Raw genomic sequence first — 25,858 nt, 5'->3', positions numbered from 1 at the left:
AAGGTACTACTATTTAGGATAGTACTAATACCTATACCTAATACTAGAGAGGGAGGGGCCTATTTGCTAAATACATTAAGATAAATAGTAGTAATAATAATAAGGAGTAGCTTTAGGAGGGTGTATACACAAATTGTGTATATACTAATTATTTTAGTAAGTCTTACTCTCTAATTAATCCTTAATTGATTGTTTGTTTTTAACTAATATTTTTATAGGAGATTGCTTATTCTATCTATTAGCTAATAGTAGCTAGGCTCCTAATAATATATAGGATAATAATCTGGATATCAATACTATTAGTCGCTTTAACAGAGCTGATTAACGCCTTCTACCTAGGCAATTTACTATTACCTACCTAATAGATACTAATAAAGATCAACGCACTTAGTTAATAAGGCTTAATTAGGCTTTCTAATTTGTCTATCTGGATGTCTAGGAGGAGATTAGGGCTTTTAATGCTTAGTAGCTAGCTAAGTATTAAGCTAGTAAAGGAAAGGATAGCAAATAAGATAGTAATAGAGTTAAGGTATAACAAGGAGTTTAGTTAAGAAGTAAGGGTTTTTTAATAATACAGTCTTAGGTAAGCAAAAGTTAGTAGAGCTTTAATACTTTGTTTTTAAGGAGTTTGTACCTTTTGAGTCTTAATACCTTAAGGCTTAAAGATTAAGTAACTGTCTCTCTTTAGCCTTTAGGTATTAAGACTCTAATCAATTTTGAGTATCTTAGTATTAAAGAAAATACCAGATCCCTATTAATAATAGTAGTTTATATATTCTTACTACCAAAAATGTTGTAGTATACCTAATATAGTTGATATATGTCTTCTAAAATAAAGGCAATTCTAGGAAAATAAGTAATTCGGTTTTTTGATTACTATACCTCCAATTCTTGCTTAATTAATATCTTTCTCCTAAGGAATATATTGTTTGATATTGCTAATCTAACTATTAGACTGGTTAGAGATATAGGTCTATACTTACAAGTCTTATATATTTTGGGCAACCCTAAATATTATAGTATTAATACTTGATAAAGTTATAGAAGGAGGCTAAACTTAATTTACGGGCGTAATCTGAAAACTCTGCACTCTATACTAACTAGTAATAAGAATCAATCTATTAAGGATACTATATTAAATAGATATAAGCTAGGAACCTACTTAGTAGGAGTCAAATCCTTAACCTCCTTTAGAGGCATCCCTCGCGACTATCTCTAGTATTAGCTATAACAATACTAATTAAGTACTCTATTCTAACTCTAGAGCCTTAGCAATCGGACTAACAACAGACATCTAAACCTATAATATCTTTAGAGATATTAAGAAAGGAGCAAGTAGTAGTCAGCTAATGCTTTAATAGGCCTAATATATTCTAAACAAAGTACTACCCTCGGAAATAAGCTATCCCCTAGTAAGTTAAACAAGTGTTCTCTCTGGTTTTAATATATTAGACTTAATTAGCTAGGTTGCAGTAGATAATTAGGAAGATAAAAGCCTAGAGGGCTAGGAGACTAAAGAGAATAATAATATTCTGAAAGAGATAATTAAAGAAACAATTCAAGTTATTAATAAGAGCTAGGTATAATAGGGTACAAAGTACTACTTAATTATGCCTTTAAGAACTTAGACAAGCTTTATTTGGAACGAATCTAATAGTTTCTAACTTAGTAATAAGGACGATGCTCGCTTCTAGATCTATACAAGATATGTTTAGGATAGAAAGAAGTATACTAAAGACTCTCCTATTATCTTTTCCTACAAGCAACAAACCAACCCTATAACAAACTATCTTCTAAATAAGTACTTTATTAATAAGTTTAGACTTATTCCTCCCTTAAAAAGGAAGGGAATCTTTAGGAACTAAGGTATTATTGCTAAATACAAGCTTAATCTAGATGTTTAAAGTACTACTGATATTGCAACTTATCTCTTAAGTAGCTTTGATCTAAAGAAGTTCTTTCTTTTACTTCTCTCCTAGATTATTCTAGACAATATTCCTTTTAGAACTATTAAGACCCTATACTTCAAAACCCTTCTTAATTACCTTAACCTACTTATTGTAGAATTATTAGTTAGTTATTAAACAGTTAGAAGATAGGTAATAAAGCTTTTCTATAACTATATTCCTATTGTCTAGGAGATGCTCTCTAAAGCTGTCTTAAAGATTTATATTAGCTTTGATCTCTAGTTATCTAGCAACAATATATCTTTAGTAGGTATTATTGTTTACTTTATAGATACTAATCTTCGCTAATAGAACTTCCTTATTAGTATTCCTACCTATTATAGAGGCTATAAGGGTAAAAATATTAGCTAGACTATAATAAAAACCTTTAAAATATTTCAAATTCAAAGTAGGCTAGGATAGTTTACCTCTAATAATATAATAAACAATAATATAGTAATAGATGTACTTACTATAGAGTATTATTTTGATCCTTTTAAGAGAAGAGTCCGCTGTATTAGCTATATTCTGAATCTTATTGCTTAAAGCATTATAATTAGTACTTAATTGAATAATAATAGCTTACCTCTTACCTAATAACAAGAGAATCTTCTTAAGGATAATAAGACTTAGGCAAAGCTTTAGAGAAGTAGGGGAAGTGTTAGCAAGCTATACAATATTATTATCTATATTTATAGTTCTATTTAGAGGATAGAAGTATTTACTACTCTTTAACAATATATTAAATAACTTACAAAGTATACTAACAAAAGCTTTAATAGTATTCTCTATACCTTAGTAAGGGACAATAATACTAGATAGAACAGTATCTATAAGATAATTACTAGGGCTTTATATCTTTAGGATACTATTAAGTAGTTTATTGCTACTAAGAAGCGGAAATAGTATAACTATAAGGAGTAGTATAACGAACGAATTCGTAAGATTAAGAGAAACAACCTAAATCGCAAGATACTTCCGAAGAAAAAAGATCTACCTAAGATACTAATAAATAAGCTTTCTCCAAATAATTAGCTTGAATTAAGGATATATTAGAAGATTCTTAGACTAATTAAGGATCTTACAATCAAGCTTTAAGGTTAACTAGGCAATTATAGTTATATCTATTATATTATTCCTAAATTCTTAAAGATTAGGGAATACCTATAGCAAGTACTTTAAGAGCTTAGCAATACTAACACTCTAGGCTATACTAATGAATCTTTACACTTTACTAGACTAGCTACTTAGGATCTTGTTAAGGACTCTATTTACTAATCTTCCCTACCGCTTTTAACTAACAACCTTCAGGCCTTTCTAGATACCTTAGAAATCCGGATAGAATCTTCTAATCTTAACCTATTCCTTACTAAAGCTAATAATATCTAGTTCAACTAGTAGGGTAGTAATAAAGATAGGTTGAGAAATTCGAGACAAGGCTAAGCTTATAAGTTATACTATTAACTCAACCTTAAGCGTAGTCTTAGGAAATTGGAAGTATATTAGGAAAAGCTCTTCTATTATCAAGTTTATATAGTAGCTATTATCTTAAATCTAAATAACAATATCTATTAGTTTAGGAGGACAAGAACTGTTGTAGGCTTAGATAATTAGCCTTCTATTACTTAACAGAAGTTTACTAATACTAAGATCAAAGTTGTTAAGGACAATATTAGGGTATTATAGCAAGAGTATAAGGATAAGGAGAATCCCTATATTATTATTCCTTTATTACTAGCAAGAAAAAAGGCTAAGACAGATAAGGCAAAGAGGACTAATTATAATATAGATATTTATAATTTAAGTAATAAGGAAGAGTAGAAGGTAAATCTTAGTACCCTAGATAATAAGCTTAATTAGTATCTAAAGCAACTCCTATTTTCTAGCAAATTCAGGTTGAAGATAGAGGATATTAAAGGTAATACCTCTCCTCTTATTGTATAGTAGTAGGGGAAGCGAAATAAGTAGCCCTTACTATTAATAATAGCTATTAATATCTTGAGTATCCCTCTAATATCTAATAAGCCTAAAGGAACATTTAGTAAGACTAGGTATATAGTAACTAAGTAGAGGAATCGTCTTAAGGAGGGAACTATTCAATCTGTTATAGTATTAAAGAGTTAGCTAAGATAGGAGGTTATTAAGTTAGACAATCCTGAAATTAGTAAAGCTTAGGATATTAAGGAATTCAAGAAATATAAGAATAAGGTATAGGATACCTAGTTTGAAAGCCTAAGTTTGCTAGATTGAACACTATATATAGGTACCTTAGTCAGAATTTTTCCCTTCCCCCCTACCCCTAGTCAAACCTTAAAGTTGTCAAAGTTAAGGCCCCCTTAACTTTGATTGCTAAGAGTTTGGTCAAACCTAAGGTCTCTTAACTTTGATTGGTTAATTAATCAAACTTCAATCAAAGTCTTGGCATAACTTTGATTGGGGACCACCCTGGCTTAATCGGACAGATAGAGTCAATCGCCTCGCCTTTTGTAGACCGATGAAGAGAAATTTAGACGCTGACTACATGTATCTACAATTCTTCATGTACCTACCTACCTACATGTGCCTGGTAGGTATGTTTGCAATACCTAGGTCGTTCATGCCTAGGTAGGGAGGTACTGACTGACCCTGGCCAGCCCCTTCGCCGAAGAGTAGGTATACCTTAGTTCACGTCGCCGTTTATTCTCGGGGACTACCGTGCATCCTGTAAAGTGGACTCCCAGTACTAACTGTCTTTGCAATGTAAGAAAAAGAAGAAAGCAAAAAGACTTTCACTGCAAGATCAAGCCCATTCAACTATCTGAGATAGCGTGTAAACATTGTAAAGTAGGTAGGTATAGAGATATAAGATTGTACTCATTAAAGATGAACAGCTACAAGAAGTTATCGCTATGCTGCTTCGTAGGTCTATGCAAACTGTACATTTCTGTAGTCGGGCACTTTCCTGTCTGCCCATCTCGTTTGGCTTGCTCGGGGGAAAATTAAAAAAGAAACTGGGGACGGATATCACTCCATTCATGCCATGCCGCAATCCAAAATCGACCACCTGCCCTCCTTTCCATTCCCTGGGACCTGAAGCGTGTCATCTTAATGTCATTATGTTGCAGAGGCGCCATTTCCTGTTCCTGTGAGAGACAACGCTCTGTTCCGCGCCAGCCAAATCGCCAGTGGTGATTTTCTGGTCAGTCGTCGCCCACAGCATGCCTTTCTCACAATCCCATCGGAGATACTATTCGGGTCCTTTGGTAACCTTGAGGGGTAGAGGTGGACCAGTCCCGCTGCGTGCTCGTCTCTCACGCTCACCTACTCCAGTTTCGGGTACCTTGATGCGCAGTGGCTTGCCGCCATTTCTCCCGCTTTCGAACCGACCACTGGTAGCTCGTTCCCATTCGCTCTGATTGTCGGTCTCCTCCCGTCCTAGCCAGTATCTCTTGCTGGGAAGTCTAAGCATAGCCCTTCCAAGCTTTCCTGTCCAGCCTGCGCCTTCCTGTCGGTCTAGTGCGAAAGGCGATGGCGCCATGGTGGCATCCGCAGTCTCGCTACTGCTGTATTGCGGGCTGCTCGAGCTCGCCTGTGCGACGTACTGCCTGAGCATACTCCTGGCGTAGCTCATGACCACGAGGCAAAAGTATACTCGCACCACTGTGAAGAGTGCTAGTAATGCAATGCTCGTCATGCTATCGCTTTGTAAGACAGCCCCGCCGATAGCTGCTGGACCTGACCCTGCGCCGAATACAACCGCCTCTTGTCCCGGCAGAATGCCCGAACCCGGCTTTGCAATGACATTGACTTCGGTCACGTTGTGTTCTGGATGCGTGAAGCCTGCTGTGTCTCCCATAGTGCTGGCACCTCCGACGTTGTGGCTTCCATTGAGGGGGTTGTCCTTGCCGGGCTCCTCGAGGTGTTGCGAAAGCAGTAGGAACCAGCCCATGCTGAAGAGGGTGGTATAGATGCCGTTGACAATGGTGTCGATCACGTAGACATATGCGAGGGCGACGTTGCGGAGTGGCTGATCGGGCCGCCGTATGCTGGGCATGAGGTATAGGATGAGGCCGAATACGACGAGCGAGTAAATGTAGTGGCTGAGCTGTAGGCCGTTGAGGTCATATCCGGTGAAGAGGGCGAGAATGCCATAGAGTCCGGTGACTTTGTTGATCGCCAACGTGAAGCTGATGAACTCTGTCGCGGTCCGTAGGGAGACGAAATGGAGGAGGCTCTGGAAGGGCTTCTGTCAGTACGGTATAGCCAGTCAGAGAGAGAGGGGGGATGAAAAGAGCAGCGCACGCACCCTCGGCTTGGGGAAGCGTAGTATAGTCGGCGCCATGTCGCCTACTCTGTGTGTCTGGGAGACTTCGCTGCCCGAAGGTTGTCTCGCTCGGGGCCCGTCTCGCGTCGTCTGGTCCCGTCCAGTGCAAAGCTCGTGTCGCGAGCCCGAAGGCGAATTTGTGCTTCGGAGGGGCGTCGTTATACTGAGTGGGTGGTCAGGAGTACAGTGGCAGCGCAAAGAGGGTTTATTGGGTTTGTTGTGCGGCGAAAGGGTTGTGGACGAGGTGAAGTCGGTGTTTGTGTTTCAGAAATAATCATGGTCGAACAGGACAGGGAGGCTGGAGGCTGGAGGGTCCCAAGCAGGAGTGCACAGGCAGGACATGCACGATGAAGTGATGCACGGCGCTCGCGGCTGCGGCTGCCTCGGAAGACGGCCTTCCGTCTTGACGAGCATCAAATTTGCGTTTTTGTGGGCTTGGACGACATCACTTCTTTCATCTTCGCCTTCTATTCTTACCGCCTTCCAGTACCTCCGTATACCGACTCTATACAGCGCATTTAATGTACCTACCAATGCAGGATACACCGCTCGCGACGTTTCCGTTTCCGCCGACGTTCCTCAGACACTTCTTTGCTATTCTCACCCCTGCGGCGATCCGACTACCCGATGTGCTCATGCTGCGCCTGACCTGATCTGCTGATGTGGCGGACGAGAGAGTCGTCCGCGAGGTTTTCGCCCATGCCCATCACCGTCAACGACAGCGGGCACCTGTCTCGCTTATACCATCGCACTGATGGAGGAGAGGCGCGTTCTTGGCGACTTTTTCTGCCTGCAAGCAAGGGCCAGCATCAGAACTAATCCGTCGCCGTCAGTGGTTTAGTGCTAGCGCCCGAGACAGACAGAACTCCTTCACCAGGACAAACCATGATGAATGTAGAAGCGGCATCCAAAGAACCCACAACGTGGCGCCGCGCCTTTGATCCCAAAAGGACAATGGCTACTATCTGAGAGCCATACCTCTGGTCTTTCAAGCGGACTGTTTGCAATGCTGAACTTGCTGCATGTTCTGTGCTCCGCATTGATCAACGCGCCTCGAACGAGCCAGCCGAGATTACCAACCAGTAAAGAGACCCTGTAGCGTCTCACGATAGCGCAATGTTCGTCGACACTACTATCTACTAACGCCAAACCCACATGACTGCAACCGAATATCTCCTTTTAAGGTTTGAGACTCTGAGAGTGCAGACTTCATTCTGCGACTTTCCATTATCGTCTCCATCTATTTTCCACTCCTTTCATTCTCACCCTCAGTCGCTCGCTGCATACAAACATTCTCCAATCATCGCACTGTTGTGCATGATGCGCTTCGCAGGTTGGCCGATCGTACTTTCGGCATGCTTACTGTCAACTTCCTCTGCATGGCCTGTGCAAGTTCGCCAGCTTTCTGATCTTCTGAGCCCGGTGCTCACTGCTGTTTCGAAACTCACCGGTCCAGTTCTTGATACAGTCGCTTCTTCAAATCTACCTGGATCTTCTATCCTCAATCCGCTCTTGGAGGTCGTCCAGCAGACGGCTTCGGGCCAGGGCCTCGTGCAAGGTGTGCTGGGAGGCCTCGATGGTGTCTTGGGCGAGGAACAAACATTCGATTATGTCATTGTGGGCGGCGGTACTGCTGGTATTCCGGTCGGCGTGAGACTGGCCGAGGCCGGCTTCACAGTAGCGATTGTCGAGGCTGGACTCTTCTACCAGCTTGGGAAGCCTGTGCTAGGTACGACACCAACAGGCGCATTCTTTGGTGCAGGATGGAACTCGCTCGATCAGTTCCCACTTGTGGACTGGGGCTTCACGACGGAACCACAAGAGGGCACGGGTCAGCGACGATTGCATTATGCTCGTGGAAAGGCACTAGGGGGCACGTCCGCTCTCAACTTCATGATTTATCACCGATCGTCCTCCCAAGCCTACGATATGTGGGCTGACCAGGTCGGGGACGACAGCTATCGGCTCGTGAATCTTCAGCCTTACTTTGAGAAGAGTGTCAGTTTCACGCCTCCCAACACTGAAGTTCGCCCGGCCAACGCGACTACCCTGTACGATGCAAACGACTTCACCACTCCCGGAGGGCCAGTTCAGGTAAGCTACACGAATTTCGTCTCCACCTGGACATCGTGGCTAGAGCAGGGCCTGAAGTCTGTTGGGATGAAAGTCACTACAGAATTCAACAGTGGTAAACTACTCGGGTATCACTACGCGCAGGCAACCATCAGACCGGAAACACAGTCCAGGAGCGCTTCGGATGATTATCTTCGGCTTATTGAGGATACCTCGAAACTCAAGGTCTTTACGCAGACAACCGCGAAACAGATCATATTCAATGGAACCACTGCTGTCGGCGTCAAAGTCAATACCCTTGCTCTTCTCGAGAGAACAATATATGCCAGCAAGGAAGTGATCCTAAGCGCAGGCGCGTTCCAATCGCCCCATCTACTCATGGTATCTGGTATTGGGCCAAAAAGCACTCTCGACTCCTTCGGAATTCCGGTCGTCTCGGCGCTCGAGGGCGTGGGACAGAACATGTGGGATCATATATTTCTAGGCCCAACGCACGAGGTCGCTTTCGACACCTTATCAAAAGTCTTCCGTGACCCTGTCGTACTGGCCGAGACTTTGGCAGACTATCTTGCCGTGCCGCCAACAGGCCCGTTGACATCCAATGTAGCCGAACTGATTGGCTGGGAGAAACTCCCCGAGAAATACCGTTCCACATGGTCCGAAGAAACTAGAGCGGCAATGTCACAATTCCCACCAGACTGGCCCGAAATCGAAGTCTCCACAGCCAACGCGTACATTGGTGATTTCATGTTCCCATTACTCCAACAACCGCTCAATTTTAACCAATACGCCACCATCTTCGGCATCATGAATGCACTGACATCGAGAGGAAACATCACCATCACATCCTCCGATATCAACGATGCTCCCATCATAACTCCAAATTACCTTACCACTAAAGCAGACCAAGAAGTCGCCGTCTCCTGGTTCCGTCGCATGCGAGAGATCTGGGATACTCCCGAACTCCAATCCATCACCATCAAACAGGACGACGGCTCTGCAGAATACTGGCCCGGTCCCGACGTTGACACTGACGAGGAGATTTTGGACCTCATTCGATCGAGTTTCATGACGGTATGGCACGCGTCGTGTACGTGCAAGATGGGCAAACGCGAGGATTCGATGGCTGTGGTGGATAGTGGTGCTCGAGTGTTTGGCGTGGAGAAATTGAGGGTGGTGGATGCTTCAAGTTTCCCGCTGCTGCCGCCAGGACATTTGCAGAGTACAATTTATGCGCTGGCGGAGAAGATTGCAGATGACATTGTGCAGGGACGCTAATTAGAATGGGCTGCATCTAGACTGGACTGGGCTGAGCTAAGCTGAGCTGTAAAGGTGGATGCCATGGTGCCAAGTTGCATGAGCCCAAGCTGTTGATCCCGGCACGTTGTGATGGCGGTAGACACATTGCTTGATATAAGGATGAGGAAGAAACCACGGTCTTCTGTGGAAAGTCGCATATCAGCGGCGTTGTAGTCTGCCCAGTGAATATCGTGGTCACCACTGTCGCCCATGTTCCCTCATACATGTACTTCCATGACAGCTACCATCAACAGCACATACCTAAATCATCATCGTGCATTCCTACCTTGGGCATCATCCTTTCTACTTCCATCGGTTGAGTGTCTCTGTATCATTCTCGCTTTCTCGTGGGTGGTATTCCGGAGCAGCTTCTCGACGCGGCGGGTGACTTCGCTGCATCGCGACAATGGCTCGTAGGGGGGGGGGGGGGGGTTGAGTGCGCAACAATGGCAACATTGATTAAAAGTTTTATCTCGCTGCCTAAGAGTCCGTTTTCAAGTACCTTAGTTAGTACCTCGTTACCATCGCGGGATGTGTCTGGCTGTTCGCCAGTGATTGCTTTACACGAATCAGTTTCATTCGCAGCTATGCCGCACCGTAAGTACAAAATCTCCTTCATTTTGGGCGTATCAGACTCAAGCGCCTCGAGCGCCATGCTGCATTACCTGATCATACCGCACAATCACTTCTGATCAAATTCTGACTAATCACTCTGTACATTGATAGCAATTCGTCGCCTAGCAGTTGCAACCACCTTCGCTCTCAGGCTTTGCCGCGTTGACATTCACATCGATGGCTGCATTTCATGTTAGCTTATCCTCACCCACCATTATACATGTTCGACACTTACTGTTCGCGGGCCCTTGTTGACCTTCTCCCTCCATTCCAGGTAGGGCCTGAGCGATCTTCTTGAACAGCCCTTTTACGTTGTGCCCCACCTTCGCGCTCGTCTCCACGAACATGCATCCCAATCTCTTACTCTCTTCCTCTCCCTGCTGCGCCGTGACCTCTCTCTTCTCGCCCAAGTCGGTCTTGTTGCCCACCAGCACAATAATCACATCACTTCCTCGTTCACCTCTCACGTCATCCACCCATTTCCGCGTCTGCTCGAAGGACTTTTTGCTCGTGATATCGTAAACAACAACAGCTACGGACGAGTCGCGGATATAGGATGGGATGAGAGATCGAAACCGTTCTTGGCCTGCTGTATCCCAGAGCTGCAGGCGTACGGTTCGGTCCTCGAGGTACATGGTTTTGGAGAGGAAGTCGATTCCTATTGTGGCTTGGTAGGTACTGTCGAAGGAGTCGTACATGAAGCGCGTGATGAGGGATGTCTTGCCGACTGGCAGGTATTGATTAGAGAGTGTGGAGAAGGGGTAGTGTTAGTAGTGCAGTAGCATGCATACCAGACTGTTCGCCCAAGAAGACCAGCTTGAACTTCTTGAGCGGGTTCGTGTAGGAGCCCACTGCTTGTGCCATTGCGGCGATTGCGGGATTGTAGAGGGGTGGCGTGTGTCTTGGTGCAGATGTACTGTGCGATATCGTGTGTGGCTGGCGGTTCGGTGTACGATGCACTCCTGCTCGTGCGCCTGGTTGATGTCGACGGTGTTGCTTCTGTTGCAGGCCGGATCGGGAATGGGATGTCTCAAAGGACGTGAATCGTCTTTAAATGCGATCGACACAGTCAGCATTCAAGCAATGCTATTCCAAGTATGCATGCAGCGTATGTAGTGGTAGCCGGCAATGGTTGGGACGTCCAGCGACGCGGCCAGAAAGGAGCACTGGTCGTGTGGCAGCCGCGCAGATCCCTGTCAAGCAATGGACCCTGAGTCAGCCCGAGAAGACCCCTCGGACGGAAATAATATTCTGTTCGCCTCCAGTCCCGTTCATGTCGAAAGAACACCACCGCGTCTTCCCGCCCCATTACCACACCATGGCCGACGACAACAAGACTGCGGTCGCTCCGGCGACATATAGCCAGCCATCGAGGAAGGGCAAGAAGGCGTGGCGCAAAAATGTCGACATCACCGAAGTCTCCGCTGGTCTCGACAATCTGCGCGCAGAGATTATTCAGGGCGGGCCAATCAAGGAGAAGACATCTGATGAATTGTTTGCGACGGATATCACTGGTGATCCGGAGATCGAACGCAAACAGAAAAGCAGGAAGGTGCTGAAGGTCGACGAGATCCTGGCTGCGAGAAGCAGCAAAGTCGATCCGTTGCAGCCAGCGCGGAAGAGGAAGGCAGAGGACCACTCGGGTAGCGGAGTGGACGGGAAGCGAGTCAAAGCGAACGGCAAGTACATCTCACACCGGGAATTGGCACGACTGCGCAAGGTGGCAGACGGGGGTCAGATTGGCATCATTGTGGACGATCAAGCGAGCAACGACCTGTGGGGAGTGCCAGAACCACAGCCGGAAGAACAGTACACTTTTTTGGAGAAAAAGAGAGACAAAGTCGCGCCCGCCTCACTCAAACAAGCACCGACCCCTCTTACGGCATCTGGAAAGGCTGTTGCTGCGGTCCTCAAGCCGGCGGGCGGGAAGAGTTACAATCCCCTTGTGGGCGACTGGTCAGCGCTACTAGAGAAGGAGGGAGCTGCAGCAGTAGAAGCAGAAAAGGCACGACTTGCGGCTGAACAAGCTCAGCTCGAGTACGATCGAAAGGCGGAAGAGATCGCCGCACAAGTAGAGGCCAATGAGAAAGACGAGCACGCTACCGACTACGAGAGCGCATGGGAGAGCGAATGGGACGGCATCCAGTCCGAGGGAGAAGCTGAAATACACGTGCAAAAGCAGAAACCGCGAAAGACACCGACTGAACGCAACAAGGTCAAGGCGAGAAAGGAGAGGGAAGCAAAAGAAAAATGGGAGAAGAAGCAAAAGATACGAGACGCACAGGAGCGACGGATCAAGCAAATTGCAAGAGAAGTCGCTGCAAAGGAACGAGCTCGCCAAGGCATTGTCGCGGTGGTGGACGATTCGTCTGCCAGTGACGAGGATGAAGACGGGCTCGAAGTGCGGAAGCGGAGATTCGGGAAGGTACAGGTTCCTGATGCCCCATTGGAAGTTCAGCTTGCAGACGAGTTGCAAGACAGCCTGCGACGACTCAAGCCAGAGGGATCACTCTTGACGGACAGTTACCGGAACAAGATCATCAATGGGAAACTGGAACCGAGGAAGAAAGTGGGACAAGTCAAGCAGAAGCAGACTATGCGGAGGGAGAAGTGGACGTACAAAGATTGGCAACTCAAGTAGATGTCGTTTGATATCTGACATGCGTCGAATAATAATGGCTCTAGTAGATTTGCCAGCACGATCATCATTCCTTGTAATCAACACCCGCGATGCATGCTGTAGAAGTGAACACACGCGGATATTTGTGAACACAGGCAATAGCAGACATAACGGCAGATGCCATGACATAGACGGAGATGTCATTGGCGTGCCGTCGTTGGCTGGGGGGAGCGTGGTGCCACAGACCAAGGTTTAGTTCTAGTTCCACGCCTACCTCCGTCGCTGTTCAACCTTCGCGCAACTTCACTTCATCATCTTCTTTACTCCACGCAGCAGTGTGAAGTGGTCGTTGTCAGTCTCTTGCTTGACCTGGCATTCACCGACTACAGGTACTCTGTGACCAATTAAAGGCAAGTCGTCTCGGTGGGCTGACGTTGTTTGCTGTCTTGTTCCTACCTACCTTAGTTTGTTGCACTCCATCACCACCTATATCTCCCCCCACCCCTCTGCCTCTGCCTCAGCACCTCCCACTCACCACAACAGCTCCGAACCTCCCAAAAGATGTCGACAGCACCAGGCAAGCGCAACAAGCGCTTCATCCCCCTCGAGGCCAACCCCGAAGTGATGACCTCCCTCATCCACAACCTCGGCCTCTCCAAATCGCTAGCATTCCACGACGTCTTCTCCATCGACGACCCCGACCTCCTCGCCTTCATTCCGCGCCCAGCACACGCTCTCCTCCTCGTCTTTCCCGTCTCGGACACGTACGAGAAATTCCGCACGACCGAAGACCTCGACAAACCCGAATACTCCGGCAGAGGCGAAGCCGAAGATGTCATCTGGTACAAACAAACCATCGGCAACGCATGCGGTCTCATCGGCTTGCTCCACGGCGTGAGCAACGGTCCAGCACGTACATATATTGAACCCGGAACAGATTTAGATGAGCTCGTGAAGAAAGCTGTGACATTGGATCCTAGGGCCCGAGCGGAATTACTAGAGGATACGGAGGCGTTAGAAACTGCACATCAAGCTGCAGCTGCAACAGGAGATTCGGCTGCGCCTTCGGCAGACGATAGTATTGATTTGCACTATGTGTGTTTCGTCAAGGGGAAAAATGGTCATTTGTGGGAATTGGATGGGAGACGGAAAGGACCGCTCGATCGAGGCGAGCTAGGTGTGGAAGATGATGTGTTGAGTCCGGCTGCGCTGGAGAAGGGCGTGCGAGCGTTTCTGAAACGTGAGGAAGAGGCTGGTGGTGGAGAGCTGAGGTTTAGTCTGATTACGTTGGCAGAGGGGTTGGATTGAGAAATACGAGGAGGGGAGGGTGGTTTTCCATAAAACTTTTACATGCTCGTTGAGAGAGAGGGGGGGTACAGAGACTGTGTTGCTCTACTTACTGTAGGATGAGCGATGGGAACTTATTGAGGAAAGGACTCCAAGCTCGGCAGAGAACGAGACAGAAAATATTTCGCCATGCCATCGAGCACGATACCACGACTCACATTCGTATACGTCAAATCAATCCGAGCTCTCTCTCCGTCCATTTCGAACGAACGCGGACGAGGAGGGGCAGGACTATATACGAAATTCGAGCTGTGGGCATGGAAGTGAACAAGAAAGAGGTAATGATCAGTTCATCTGAACTTGGAAGAAAAACTTCATAGTTTCCGAGTGTATCAATCTACTCTAGGGGGGGTATCTTTTTCGTGCACTGTCACCAAAAACAGGACAATGCACACCTACACATACAAACGCTTGTAAACCGCGCCACGCTCTGATGTTTCCCAAACGCGCCCCGTCGCTATGCAAATGACAACAGGCCGTTCAAATCATGATGATGATGATGATCATTGCGGCATGGGCGTCGGCGTCGGCGTCGACGTCGGCGTCAACTCTGTCATGGATTCCACTGGCACAATCCCCAGCATTTCATTCACTTCCTCCTGCGACATTTCTCTCCCGGCGTCTTCCTGCCCAATATAGAGCTGCGGACCCTCAAAAGCACCACACATGTAATTCCACGGCACGTACTCGCCCGTATCGATCCACGCGCCACCTTTCTCCTGCTGGCCCGCCAGAGTCGCAGGTCTGGGGCTCGCCATGATGGGGAGGGCACCTCGCCACGTCGCTCCGGCGGCTGTGGCAAAGACGTATTGGCCATCTCTCAATCCCGCTTTTCTCGATTGGGCAGTGTTACTCCGCGAGTGCTGGTTGTGTTTTGTTGCTTTCAAAAGCAGTTCTGCGTGAGGGTGAAACCACATTCGCGGCCACCAGCGATCACGCAGGGTCTTGTCTCCTGTGATGTGGAAGAGGGGGTATACGAGTTGGGTGACCACGTTGGTGCCTAATAGTGCTTCGGACCAGCTTTGCTCGGGGGGCGTGTCTGTCCATGAGGAGTCTATGGCGGCGAATGGGGGTTCCGAAGCCATAATGTCGTCTTGCAGGAGCCATTGGTCGATTCGGAGCTCTTTGGCTGGTCCCGAGGCGACTTCTGGTTCAGGGTCATCTGGGTTTGTTGTCAGATCAGGGTATGCTTTGGATGTCTGGTTATGTCGCATCCAAGTCAGGTGGCGCTCAAAACCGGCGGCTGTTTGGAATAACTCGAGGCTGTAATCGAGGCAGACGTGAAATTCGGTTCGACGGCCTGGGGGAATGTCCGGCACGATTCCAGTGACTCCGTTCCCCACGTCGGGCTTCTCGTCGAAGTCGGCGCCATCGCGCAAACGCGATCGTTGGATTTCTTGCTCGGCCCACACTTCTGCGAAATAGTATTGATCGCTCGTGCGGAACTCGTAGTTCGAGTCGTATTTCCGGCTTAGCATGTCTACCGTGGCGGAGAAGTAGTCTCTGATATCCTTGACGGGTCCCATGATGGTGCCACTGTTCAGCCATCTTGGCCTCGCTGTGATCATGTTGTGGTCCGTATCAGGTCCGAATGCATTCTCCGGCAGCATCGACACTGGGACTGCCCACGTAGCTGCGTCCTCTTCCCCTTGCGGCCAGTGAACTTTGTCCGGGCCTACAACAATGGAGTGATGGATGCGAGCCCCTCCGTGAAACCTGTTGAGCAGTCCTTCCTCCTTCACTCGTTGGTCGTTTTGTTTGAGCACATGATAATACCTCTCAATCATGATTTCCGGACGCAATTGCAGCCAAATGTCATATGCGTCCAGCAACAGCACGAGATCGCTGTCCGCGCTCGGGGGAAGGGAGCGCAGATAGGTCAAGGTCTCCGTGATCTTGAACAAATGCGATTGTGAGCCATTGTAGATTCCCCGGCCATCCCAGCCGATGAAGATGGGTTCAGGGTAGCCTGTGACAGCGGCCGAGAGCAGCAATTTGCAGAAGTCGACGTTCGGTCCCGTCGCAGGCAGGAGCAGGTGGAAACTTCTTGATCGGGAAGCATTCTTGATGTATTCTAAAGAAACATCCTTGATGGTCGTGAAGTGGTAGCCGAAGAGAAATGGGATCAGAAAGACGATGAAAGCTCCCAGCGTCAATAATGCGAAGCGCTTGGTAGCAATCATCGTCGAGGTGGAGGCGCCGTGGGAGATGTCATGTGCCTTGCGTGAAGTCGGGTGCGCGTTGACAGTGCAGTCGGCTGACAAGTGAAAGGGAAAGCCGAGGAGAGTTGGAGGAATGTGGCGCCGGGCGGTATGGTGAAGGTACGGTACGGTAGTCTGATATCGATAAGGTCGGAGCGCGATGAACGAGTGAGTACTAATGAAGTTGGTTCAGCAGTAGTGTCAGGACATAGCACAACAACAGTAGTCGCCCGTGCAGTGGATAGTCCCGCCAGCGGAGCCTGAAGAGAACATGGAAGGTAAGGTATAGACCTGCCGTCCTGCCCAGCATCCCAAGGGCCAGGGCTGAAAGCAACTCCAACGACTGCATACCAAGACTGACGAGATGATATCCGGCCAGCGGAACTACTTCCCCCGTTCACAATAGCGTGTCATGAGACACTACTGCAAACGTCACCGGCGACCGGGGCACCGAGATAAGCGTGGCATGGAGCAAGGGGAGGGCGTCGGGGCCAGCAAGGGGGGGACCCGGAGGAGTCTCATCCTCGTTTCCTCGCTTCCAAGTGCCTGAACTCCATCATGTCACATGCGTGTGTGTGGCCTCGGACGAATTCTACTATCCGAGCAGGGCAGGTCGCAGAAAATAAAATTGTGGATACAGAGAGCCTAGAGGACTAACTTAGTGTGTGATGGACGAACGACTGGAGTACAAGAACCTGGAAGCTTCCTTCGCGTGCCAAGTGGTGTGAGTACGATAATAGGTAGCCAAGGTGATGTGGGCATGTCGGCGAAAAAAGGGGATCGCAAACAGAGGTCTGCAGGAGGTACCTTGTGCAAGGATCTCAGTCGGGATGTGAATCTCATGTGATTCGCGTTGCCCGACTGGCTAATAATAACACACAAAATATATGTGTACGACATGAGAGAGCTGGGCCCTCATCAATACCTCCTACATCTATATATCATTGATCAGATCTTCAATGCAGTGGTATTCTCATGTTTGGAGTAAATCGTACCTGGTACCTGTACCTGACCTCATACCTAGTTGAGACCTCTACCACTTAAACTTCATACCAAACTTAAATTTCGCCCGATTGTAAACGCCGAAAGGGGTCAGCGAGCAAGTTGATAGCGTATTCGGCTATTCGCAAAACCTCGGAATGTGGATCGTTAGATTCGAAACAGTTCGTAAAGAAAAGGCTTGAAAGCGGCTATTTTAGCTGTAAATCCTTCCTCATCCTAGGTGTGCAATAATAATATTCCGTCTGAGTCTCTGAGAGTCTGAGACTAGATAAGGTCACCCATGTCCGCCATATCGAGCCGCTGCTGTGCTCGCGACAGCAGGAATCATCACATTCCAAGTTGTTTCTCTGTCGATATTACAACCCTCTAACCGGAAGTAGCAAGTACAACCCAACCAATCGTATTCGGAAACGCCTTCATCTTCATGTGTAACGTCTCAGGTGGCCCCGTGGGGAATACCGAGTTCTGTCGTCATGCCTCTCGTCCTCACTTGGTCTTCGCCAAGTGCCTGCACCACTTAGTAAGGTACCGCTCGCGGAGTGCTATAGAGAATGATGCCATGAGGTGGCATGGGAAATCTACAACCGTCGCTGCCTCAAACCCGGCTTGCCGATACACTCGACCGTGAAGCCCAAACTGGCGAGTTTCTCGCTGCTGACGACGTTGCGTCCGTCAAAGACCAGACGCGGTCGCTTCATGGAACTGGCAATCTGCACCCAGTCTACCCGTTTATCTGCAGGGTCGACACTCTCGACATACTCCGACTTCTCGCGTTCAACTGGTGCAGGAGTTCCCAATGCGCTGTCCATGAAGTCGCTTTCCGCTTCAGACGTTGATGATGCCGACGATAATGATGATGATGCATCAGATGGTCCATGAACCTGAGGAACCACGACCTCTCTCCTGGTACCGGGAGCATCAGGCAGTGGCTTGACCTGATCCGTCTTGAATTCGTCCCACTCAGTGAGGATAACTACAGCGCTGGCGTTCTCACAAGCCGAAATGGCATCTGGATACACCGTTACGCGCTGCTTAACCACGTCTGCTCGGTGCTCACGGATCAGATCCTGCTGAATGGTTGCTTCCGATACTTGCGGGTCGTAGATAGCAATCTGGGCTCCCTCGGCGATGAGCTGGCCAACAATGGTGATTGCTGCACTCTCGCGCGTATCCCCAGTATTCTTCTTGTAGGCGAAGCCAAGAATCGCAATCTTCTTTAGGCGAAGCGTATTGTATAAGCGCTTGGTGATCCTCTTGGCAAAACGTTCCTTCTGGTATTCATTGATATCCACAACCGACTTCCAGTATGCCGAGACTTCTGGCAAGTGCAACGTTTCAGCGATATACGCCAGACTCAGCACGTCTTTCTTGAAGCAAGAACCTCCGAAGCCCGCCGATGCCTTGAGCATTTTGGGCCCAATGCGTGTATCTTGTCCCACCGCGAATGCCAGCTCTTCAATGTTGGCTCCTGTTGCTTCACATATTGCGCTCAGAGAGTTGATGCTCGATATTCTTTGCGCAAGCATGCAGTTAGCAGCTAGTTTGGCCAATTCCGAGGACCAGAGATTGATGGTGATGATGCGATCTCGCGGGACCCATGCAGCGTAGACGTCGGCCAACGCAGTGGCTGCAATGAGTGACCGGTCATCCTTGTGGGAACCAATGAGCACGCGATCGGGCTTGAGCAAGTCATTCATAGCGGTGCCCTCGGCCAGGAACTCGGGGTTGGACAGAATGTCGAAGTGGACATTGGGGGCGGCGTGAGCATCGAGAATCTCCTGGATGTTATCTGCGGTGCCGCACGGGACAGTACTTTTCTCGACGATGATCTTGTCGCTGGTGGCAACTTCCGCAATGTGTCGCGCAGCGGATTCGACGTAGGCCAGATCTGATGCGCCGCCTGCGCCGAGCCCCTCGGTTTTCGTAGGAGTATTCACGGCGATGAAGATCAGATCGGCTTCATGAATGACGCCAGCGACATCGGTGGAGAAATGCAAGTTGGGGAGTCGACGTCCATCTGTGCAGTCGCGGGCGACTTCCACGACCTCGAAGAGACCAGGCTCGTATATGGGAAGAGCGTTAGACTTCCAGGCTCCAATACGTGCTTCGCTCAAATCGACCACCGTCACCGTGATATCCGGGTTCTGTTTGGCAATTACCGCGCTGGTGGGTCCGCCCTGTAATATCGTGTTAATATGCGATGAGCACATACGTGTGTACCTTTAGTCTTGGTATGTGCCAATGCCAGTGGGGGCGGGGGAAGACTCACCACGTAGCCCGCTCCGATGCAGCAGATTTTCTTCACCGTTTTGCGTTTGCCCTGCTGGGTAGCAGACATGGGTGGTGTCATCTTGACTCGGTCTGGTGACTGGTGAGAGTGCAGTGGTGGGGAAGGCCTGGAGAAGTGAAAGGCTGGCAGGAAGCAAAACACACGCAGGTGCGCAGAGCTGAGAGCAGCACTGAGCAATGCTTCAATAGTCTGCAGCCCCCTAGAGATACCTATGTAGTACCTTCAGGCTCAAGTAGATCTTTGACCGCACGCCGATCAGCCAGTCTGAGCCAGAGGAGCGGTTCGGTTGAGCAAAGGTTAAAAGGTAGTGGCCGCCACAAGATAGCTGCGAATCAAAACGTGGCTCAAGCCGTGGTTAGGGAGATGTACGGCAGAGGTGAAGAAAGGGAGGGGCCAAAACTGTGCCACAACACATGATCGCGCGCGCACATTCTCGTCCGGACTTTGTCAAGTTACATGTGTTTTATAGTGCATGCGCATGCACCTACTGAATGTACGTACCTACGACGTACCTACTACTGTACCTTTATTCCCTAGGCTACTTTCGGGGGTTGATATTCCCAACTGGGACTGCCGACAGCCTCATCACGCCATCACTAGACGGAACCCAGACCGGCTCGCCAATAATCCGTTATGGGATTCTGGAAGCGAAGGTGAATCGCACAGGATACCTGTATGATAGGACTACTACTTCTGTATCACGCACACACCAGCAACCCCCCCTAGTCCTGCTCCTCGTCCTGATTCTGATCCTGAATTACTGATCCTGATCCTGAACCTCATCCTCATCCTTATCCTGGTCCTAGGCCCTGATCCTGCCGTACTCGGTCCTGGTCCTGGTCCTGGTTTGGTCCTGGTCCTGGGCATTTCATACTTACAGGAGACTGAAGATGATGATGACAGCCAAGAAGACGGACAGTGCATGTACCACCATAAGGTTAGTAATGCCATGGCGGTTCAGGCTTGTCATCGCGATGTTGATACAATTTCTTCAGATTGATGAGAAGATGAGATGATATTGCTGAGATGCCTTACGGAGATGAAGGTGAATGAGCGGCCGGTTGAATGGGGCGACTAATCGGGCACTTCATCATGCTTCTCCCATGTGCTGATGAGTGATATCGGCTCCTATGAGACATCACGGTGCCCTCACAATAATCTCATGCACGACTCGCCTAGGGCTAGGGACGGTCTCAGCCACGTAAGGCGGGAGATGGGGCTACGTATGTTTTTTTTAATGCCACATTGGCCGAGACACACGGACACGGCAGTGCTTACCGCCGCGCGCAGGTACACCCGCGCTAGAAAGTAGCCTCTCGCCGGGTGCAGTCCAGATTGGGCGTGCTCCATAAAATCCATTCCAGTTTTTCCCACGAGAATGCGATCGCCGTTCGTGCTAGCTATCTAGTGGTGTCTAGTGTGGCTGGCCTGCCCGGCACGCCGCTCCCCTGCCGCTCGACCCGGACACCAGCAGATCTTTACTCACCTAGTGCAATTTTCGATACCACATGCTGCTCCTTTGTTCGCACGCCATGCATACATGCTTCACTTCGGCATGACTACAGGAAGTAAAGTAGAAATCAGGAGACCAGTCTTGCCTATGGACAGCCAGAGGGAAACGCGCGAATCGACCGAGTTCAACGACAGAGCAGCAGATATGGAGTCTCGAACAGACGATACCCACGAGCTTCTGCACAAGGACGAGCGAGATGTGGAAGCACATCGAATACCTCTCAATCCGACAATAACGGCTACGCCTCTGGAATACACAGTCTCTATGAGCAAGAAACTGACATACCTCGCTCTGTACTTTCTGCTAAACCTCAGCGTAACGCTATCGAACAAGGCACTGCTACGAATAGTACGTGTTGGAAAGAAAGTCCCCAACTCTCACAGTGATTGACTATCATCTAGGCTTCATACCCATGGTTACTGACGTTCTCGCACACATTTGCTACATCGATAGGATGCACCATCCTTCTGGCCACAGGCCAGATGAGGCTTTCGAAGCTGACTATGCGCGATAACTTCGTACTAATTGCCTTCTCTGCGCTCTTCACTGTCAACATTGCCATCAGTAATGTCTCGCTGTCAGTATCCTCCATCTCAACGGTTGACATCTGCACGTTCTGATTCAAATTGCAGTGCACTGGTATCTGTACCCTTTCATCAGGTCATGAGGAGCACATGTCCGGTCATGACGATTCTTATCTACCGCATCGCATACGGGCGAACTTACGACCGCCAGACGTATGTTTCCATGGTTCCATTGATCGTCGGAGTCGGATTGGCCACCTTTGGCGATTACTATTTCTCGGCCATGGGATTCGCGCTCACTCTCTTGGGCGTGGTTCTCGCAAGCGTCAAGACCGTCGCGACGAATCGACTCATGACCGGATCTCTGCAATTGCCTGCTATGGAAGTGCTATTCCGGATGTGCCCCTTGGCTGCCGTGCAGTGTTTGTTCTACGCGGCCGGAAGTGGTGAGATAACCAGACTAGGATCCGCCACGCCTACGACTGTGTTCACGACCCCCTTGCTGATTGCCATTGTTGGCAACGCAGCCATGGCATTCTGTCTGAACCTCGTCTCTTTTCAGACGAACAAGGTGGCTGGCGCTCTCACTATTAGCGTGTGCGGCAATGTAAAGCAATGCCTAACTATCCTCCTTGGAATCGTCTTGTTCAACGTCAGAGTCGGTGTGTCGAACGGGTTGGGGATGGTCGTAGCAACTTTAGGCGCTGCGTATTATTCCAAAGTGGAGCTTGACCGAAAGAGGGCATCCATTTGACTGGGCGCCTTCCTCAGGCGGATACACAAAAAGTCACGAAGCTTTGCATGTATCCTCCTTCATCGCTCCCCCCGCCCCCCACGAAAGAGCCAACATGTTATCTTAGTCAATCGGAAAGCAATGTGGGATGTGACGGCGGACCCGGCAAACAGGAAGTGACGGCATTAACTTTCCGGTGCTGGGCCTGACCCAACTCATGACAGGGCGAGGGTTGGAGCCAACCTGGAAATGCTGCACCAGACTTTTTAGCGATAGGCATCTGCCATCAGCCCAATGCCTCCACGATGCACAGGTACGATAAGGCACCAGCCACCCGCCCTTCCTTCACCAAGGCTCATGGATCGAGACTGCGCATACTATTGTGACTACGAGCGGTAAAGAAGGCTCGTGTCGTGATATCGCTTGCACACAAGCCATCATGAATCTTCCAGCTTGCTCTCGATGGCTGCGAGAGGCACTAAACCAGCTGCTGCTCAGACCTTTGTGGCCCCAACAAGACGAGGATACGATCGGGTTGTTGTCGGAAAAAGTGCTTCCACCTGCCTCGTTTTGCCGCGGCTTTGTTCCCAAGCAGATCAATCGCCTGCGTGGAGCTGTCATTGCTCTGGCTGGCATATCGTTATTATTTCTCGGAGCATCGGGTTCAGCCCGCAGATACAGATACCAAAACAGTTTCCACTGGGCCGAGAATCTCGCGCGGATCTCATGGACAGGACAATCGCAGGACCACTACTTGCACGTTGTCATTGCTGCTGAACCGAGCTATGTTGAACTGTGCAAGACGATGTTGTCCGGCTTTGTGTTGAGCTACCCGTCACCTTGGGTCGCTGTACCGAAGTCAACGCGAGACGAGCATGGCCGCGAATCTAGTGCTGTAGTCAGAAAGCTGGAAAGCATTCTAGAGTTCCTCGAGCACGAAAACGGGAGTAGAGACAACGACACAGCCATTATCCTCGGCAATTCCTATACCTGGTTCCAAGTTCGCCCAGAAGTACTTCTGAAACGATATATGGACATTCAACGTCGGCATGAGTTGATGCTATTGGACGATTTTGGTCCCAAGACTGTTGCAGCACACCGCATAAAGCCCAAAGTGCTCTTCGCTAGTCACTGGACATTTCCATCTAGCAACAATACCGCCGAGAACTGTCTTCCTATACAATCGACTGATGGCTCGCCGCGATATCTGAGTCACGACTTGGTGATCGGCCTGATCAAGGATTTGACGCCACTCTACCAATACGCTCTCGACCAGGCCATCAAGCTCAATGACAGTATCGCCTCCTTCGATGAACATACCATCTTCAGTGACATGTTTCGAGCTCAACAACTCCATCGCCAATCCTTAGCAAAGCTCGGCGAAGAAGTACACGACGCAGCCGAACTCGATACTCTTCTCGATGAACACGACTTCGACTTTGGCATCACTCTCGACATGGACAGCGACCTCCGTTATCACCTATCTTCTTCTAGCACTAGTAGCAACAACAATAATCCCCACCCCTCGAACTGGACGCGATACGACCTGCGAACGGATCGCCACAGCCCAGCTTTCCCCAAAGATATCGCGCTATCAGCCCCACCATATTGGACTATAACGGGCACTCTTCCCAGCAAAACCTGGGAACAAGTCTCCCTGTTATCAGTCTTCTCCAACCATCCACAAATTCCCGCACTCATTCAACATGATGAGTTCTCCTCCAATGATAACAATGATAACAATGATAACAATCCTTATCAAAACGCTACTGCTGCTGCTACTCCCCCCATCGCCCATTCTTCCCAGAAATGGTCCCAATACCCCAACCTGTGGTTCCACCCATATGGTCGCGCGTTGCTCGATTCGGAAGCTCTGACGGGTATCGTACCGATTGCACGACTCGTAGATCCTCGGACGGGCATCAGGCAACGGTTTTGGGTGCAAGGCATTGGGAAAGCGAGCGTCAAGACGGCCGAGGTCGAGAGGTATGAGTGGGATGATGTGTGCGGCGATTGGGATGTTGCAGAGGAAGTTTTCCGCGATGGGAAAGGTCCGTGGATGGACCCGAGGTGATGAGAGAGAGAGAGAGAGAGGATACGGAAATTGTAGAGCGTTACTTAACTACAAGGATGCAGACGGACAGAGGATGGGTGGACGCGTGGGTATTGATCATGATTCCATTGAGCTAGCAGACTCTAGAGCGTTCACTCCCATCTTCATCTGAGGCCATGCTTGTCTTGTAGACAGATGCATATCTGGCACTGGCACCAGCGACGGACCGTACGCAAGAGGACTAAGGTACCAGTACAACCTAAGGAAGGAGAAAAATATGACAAAAGTCACTCCATCTTCTGATTCTCTGCAGACCTTCCCAACTGTACTGGATCGTCATCCTGGTCATCATGTATGCACTCATGCCGCTGTTGTAATGCTTACTATCCCATCAAACCCTCGACAGGTAGGTATATAGTCTACCTCACGACACCCTCTTCTGAAGTACCCACCGACTGCTGTCCAATCTGCTGCTGACCACCTTGATTCGCATATGCAGCCTCTTTCGCCAGCTGGTCTTCCGTCTTCTTATTGCCGTGCAGAATGAGCTTATTCAAAAACGTGCCCGGTCGACCGGCATCGTGACCTTCTTTCTCAGCCTTTTCGATCTCGCGATGCAGGTGTCCCGTCGTCTCTTCGTCGACATCCGAGGCTTCGTCGTAGTCGTCGACATTGACTTGGGGGGTTTGTTAGCATACAAAGCGTGTCGGGCAGCCCTCCCATTGAACTGGAGGGCTGGTTATGCTGATATGTACCGTCCTTGTCACGCATCGACAACTTTCTTTTGATCTTGGATCTGATATTCTGCATTGCGGAGGCTCGGTGTGTTGGTTTGGTGGGTAGAGGTGGAACTGTCTCTGGGTTCCGACTCGTGGTCGTGCTGGAGTGGTGCACTGGTGGTGGTGATGATGATGATCTGTGACGTTCGAGCTGTGAGGCAACCTGAACTTGGAACTAGATGGAGGCTCTGCTAGATTGGGCGAGGAGGTGGACGATGGGGAGGAGAGGGGAGGGGACGGGAGGGGAGGAAATGGTTCCAAGGTTAAGGTAGGTAGTGTAGTCCTGGGAGGTAGGCACGGCTAAGGTAGCTATCCAGCAGGCTTGCAGTGCGGCGTGGCCAGAAGACAAGACAGCATGAGGACAAGCACCAAGAGCAGCCCAGTGCCCAGTACCTCCTCCTACCTCCCCTCCTACTTCCTACCAAAAGCAAGCACCGCGCAGCATGTGGGATGATGCAGGTGCACTGGTGGTGGGTAAGGTAGCAGCAGGTAGCGTTGTAGCTCCCCACCCACCACTCCACAGATCCAGATCCAGATTTCGGTCGCATTGGTCCGGGTGG

At 49.0% G+C, this 25,858-nt stretch overlaps 10 protein-coding genes across 10 annotated transcripts; 5 read left to right on the top strand and 5 right to left on the bottom strand.

Annotated features, from left to right (window-relative positions):
- Positions 1–4,781: 4,781 nt before the first annotated feature.
- On the bottom strand, positions 4,782–6,532 carry SEPMUDRAFT_151521 (DUF1753-domain-containing protein). The gene is made up of 2 exons (XM_016906869.1): positions 6,232–6,532; positions 4,782–6,159 (listed from the first exon to the last, which is right to left on the bottom strand). Exons 1-2 carry the CDS (start codon positions 6,265–6,267, stop codon positions 5,173–5,175), a joined length of 1,023 nt encoding a protein of 340 aa, XP_016757665.1. The 5' UTR covers positions 6,268–6,532; the 3' UTR covers positions 4,782–5,172.
- A 580-nt stretch (positions 6,533–7,112) lies between these two features.
- On the top strand, positions 7,113–9,838 carry SEPMUDRAFT_128186 (alcohol oxidase). The gene has a single exon (XM_016902198.1). The coding sequence runs from the start codon at positions 7,567–7,569 to the stop codon at positions 9,598–9,600; it is 2,034 nt and encodes a 677-aa protein (XP_016757664.1). The 5' UTR covers positions 7,113–7,566; the 3' UTR covers positions 9,601–9,838.
- A 285-nt stretch (positions 9,839–10,123) lies between these two features.
- Positions 10,124–11,363, bottom strand: SEPMUDRAFT_72346 (ras-domain-containing protein). Its single transcript, XM_016909986.1, has 3 exons — positions 11,028–11,363; positions 10,472–10,963; positions 10,124–10,417 (listed from the first exon to the last, which is right to left on the bottom strand). The coding sequence occupies exons 1-3, from the start codon at positions 11,098–11,100 to the stop codon at positions 10,359–10,361; spliced, it is 624 nt and encodes a 207-aa protein (XP_016757663.1). The 5' UTR covers positions 11,101–11,363; the 3' UTR covers positions 10,124–10,358.
- A 173-nt stretch (positions 11,364–11,536) lies between these two features.
- SEPMUDRAFT_151518 (P60-like protein) lies at positions 11,537–12,922 on the top strand. The gene has a single exon (XM_016906868.1). The coding sequence runs from the start codon at positions 11,555–11,557 to the stop codon at positions 12,875–12,877; it is 1,323 nt and encodes a 440-aa protein (XP_016757662.1). The 5' UTR covers positions 11,537–11,554; the 3' UTR covers positions 12,878–12,922.
- Positions 12,923–13,270: 348 nt separating this feature from the next.
- Positions 13,271–14,549, top strand: SEPMUDRAFT_151517 (peptidase C12, ubiquitin carboxyl-terminal hydrolase 1). Its single transcript, XM_016906867.1, has one exon. The coding sequence runs from the start codon at positions 13,418–13,420 to the stop codon at positions 14,162–14,164; it is 747 nt and encodes a 248-aa protein (XP_016757661.1). The 5' UTR covers positions 13,271–13,417; the 3' UTR covers positions 14,165–14,549.
- Positions 14,550–14,835: 286 nt separating this feature from the next.
- SEPMUDRAFT_92316 (uncharacterized protein) lies at positions 14,836–16,386 on the bottom strand (the record flags this gene model as incomplete). The annotated part of the gene is made up of 2 exons (XM_016910584.1): positions 14,836–15,020; positions 15,057–16,386. Coding segments are annotated over 2 exons (1,515 nt in total), but the record flags the coding sequence as incomplete, so codon positions are not given.
- Positions 16,387–17,567: 1,181 nt separating this feature from the next.
- Positions 17,568–20,085, bottom strand: SEPMUDRAFT_151516 (UDP-glucose dehydrogenase). The gene is made up of 2 exons (XM_016906866.1): positions 19,676–20,085; positions 17,568–19,583 (listed from the first exon to the last, which is right to left on the bottom strand). The coding sequence occupies exons 1-2, from the start codon at positions 19,754–19,756 to the stop codon at positions 17,985–17,987; spliced, it is 1,680 nt and encodes a 559-aa protein (XP_016757659.1). The 5' UTR covers positions 19,757–20,085; the 3' UTR covers positions 17,568–17,984.
- A 1,268-nt stretch (positions 20,086–21,353) lies between these two features.
- SEPMUDRAFT_51385 (TPT-domain-containing protein) lies at positions 21,354–22,487 on the top strand (the record flags this gene model as incomplete). The annotated part of the gene is made up of 3 exons (XM_016909189.1): positions 21,354–21,557; positions 21,611–21,786; positions 21,842–22,487. 3 exons carry the CDS (start codon positions 21,354–21,356, stop codon positions 22,485–22,487), a joined length of 1,026 nt encoding a protein of 341 aa, XP_016757658.1.
- On the top strand, positions 21,354–25,504 carry SEPMUDRAFT_72329 (uncharacterized protein). Its single transcript, XM_016909985.1, has 3 exons — positions 21,354–21,557; positions 21,611–21,786; positions 21,842–25,504. Exon 3 carries the CDS (start codon positions 22,906–22,908, stop codon positions 24,538–24,540), a length of 1,635 nt encoding a protein of 544 aa, XP_016757656.1. The 5' UTR covers positions 21,354–21,557; positions 21,611–21,786; positions 21,842–22,905; the 3' UTR covers positions 24,541–25,504.
- On the bottom strand, positions 24,939–25,329 carry SEPMUDRAFT_120383 (uncharacterized protein; the record flags this gene model as incomplete). Its single annotated transcript, XM_016901600.1, has 2 exons — positions 24,939–25,195; positions 25,275–25,329. 2 exons carry the CDS (start codon positions 25,327–25,329, stop codon positions 24,939–24,941), a joined length of 312 nt encoding a protein of 103 aa, XP_016757657.1.
- Positions 25,505–25,858: the final 354 nt, after the last annotated feature.

This window comes from Sphaerulina musiva (genome assembly GCF_000320565.1).
Source record: "Sphaerulina musiva SO2202 unplaced genomic scaffold SEPMUscaffold_10, whole genome shotgun sequence".
NCBI classification, from domain to species: Eukaryota; Fungi; Ascomycota; class Dothideomycetes; order Mycosphaerellales; family Mycosphaerellaceae; genus Sphaerulina; species Sphaerulina musiva.
This window is presented reverse-complemented; position numbering and strand designations above follow the sequence as displayed.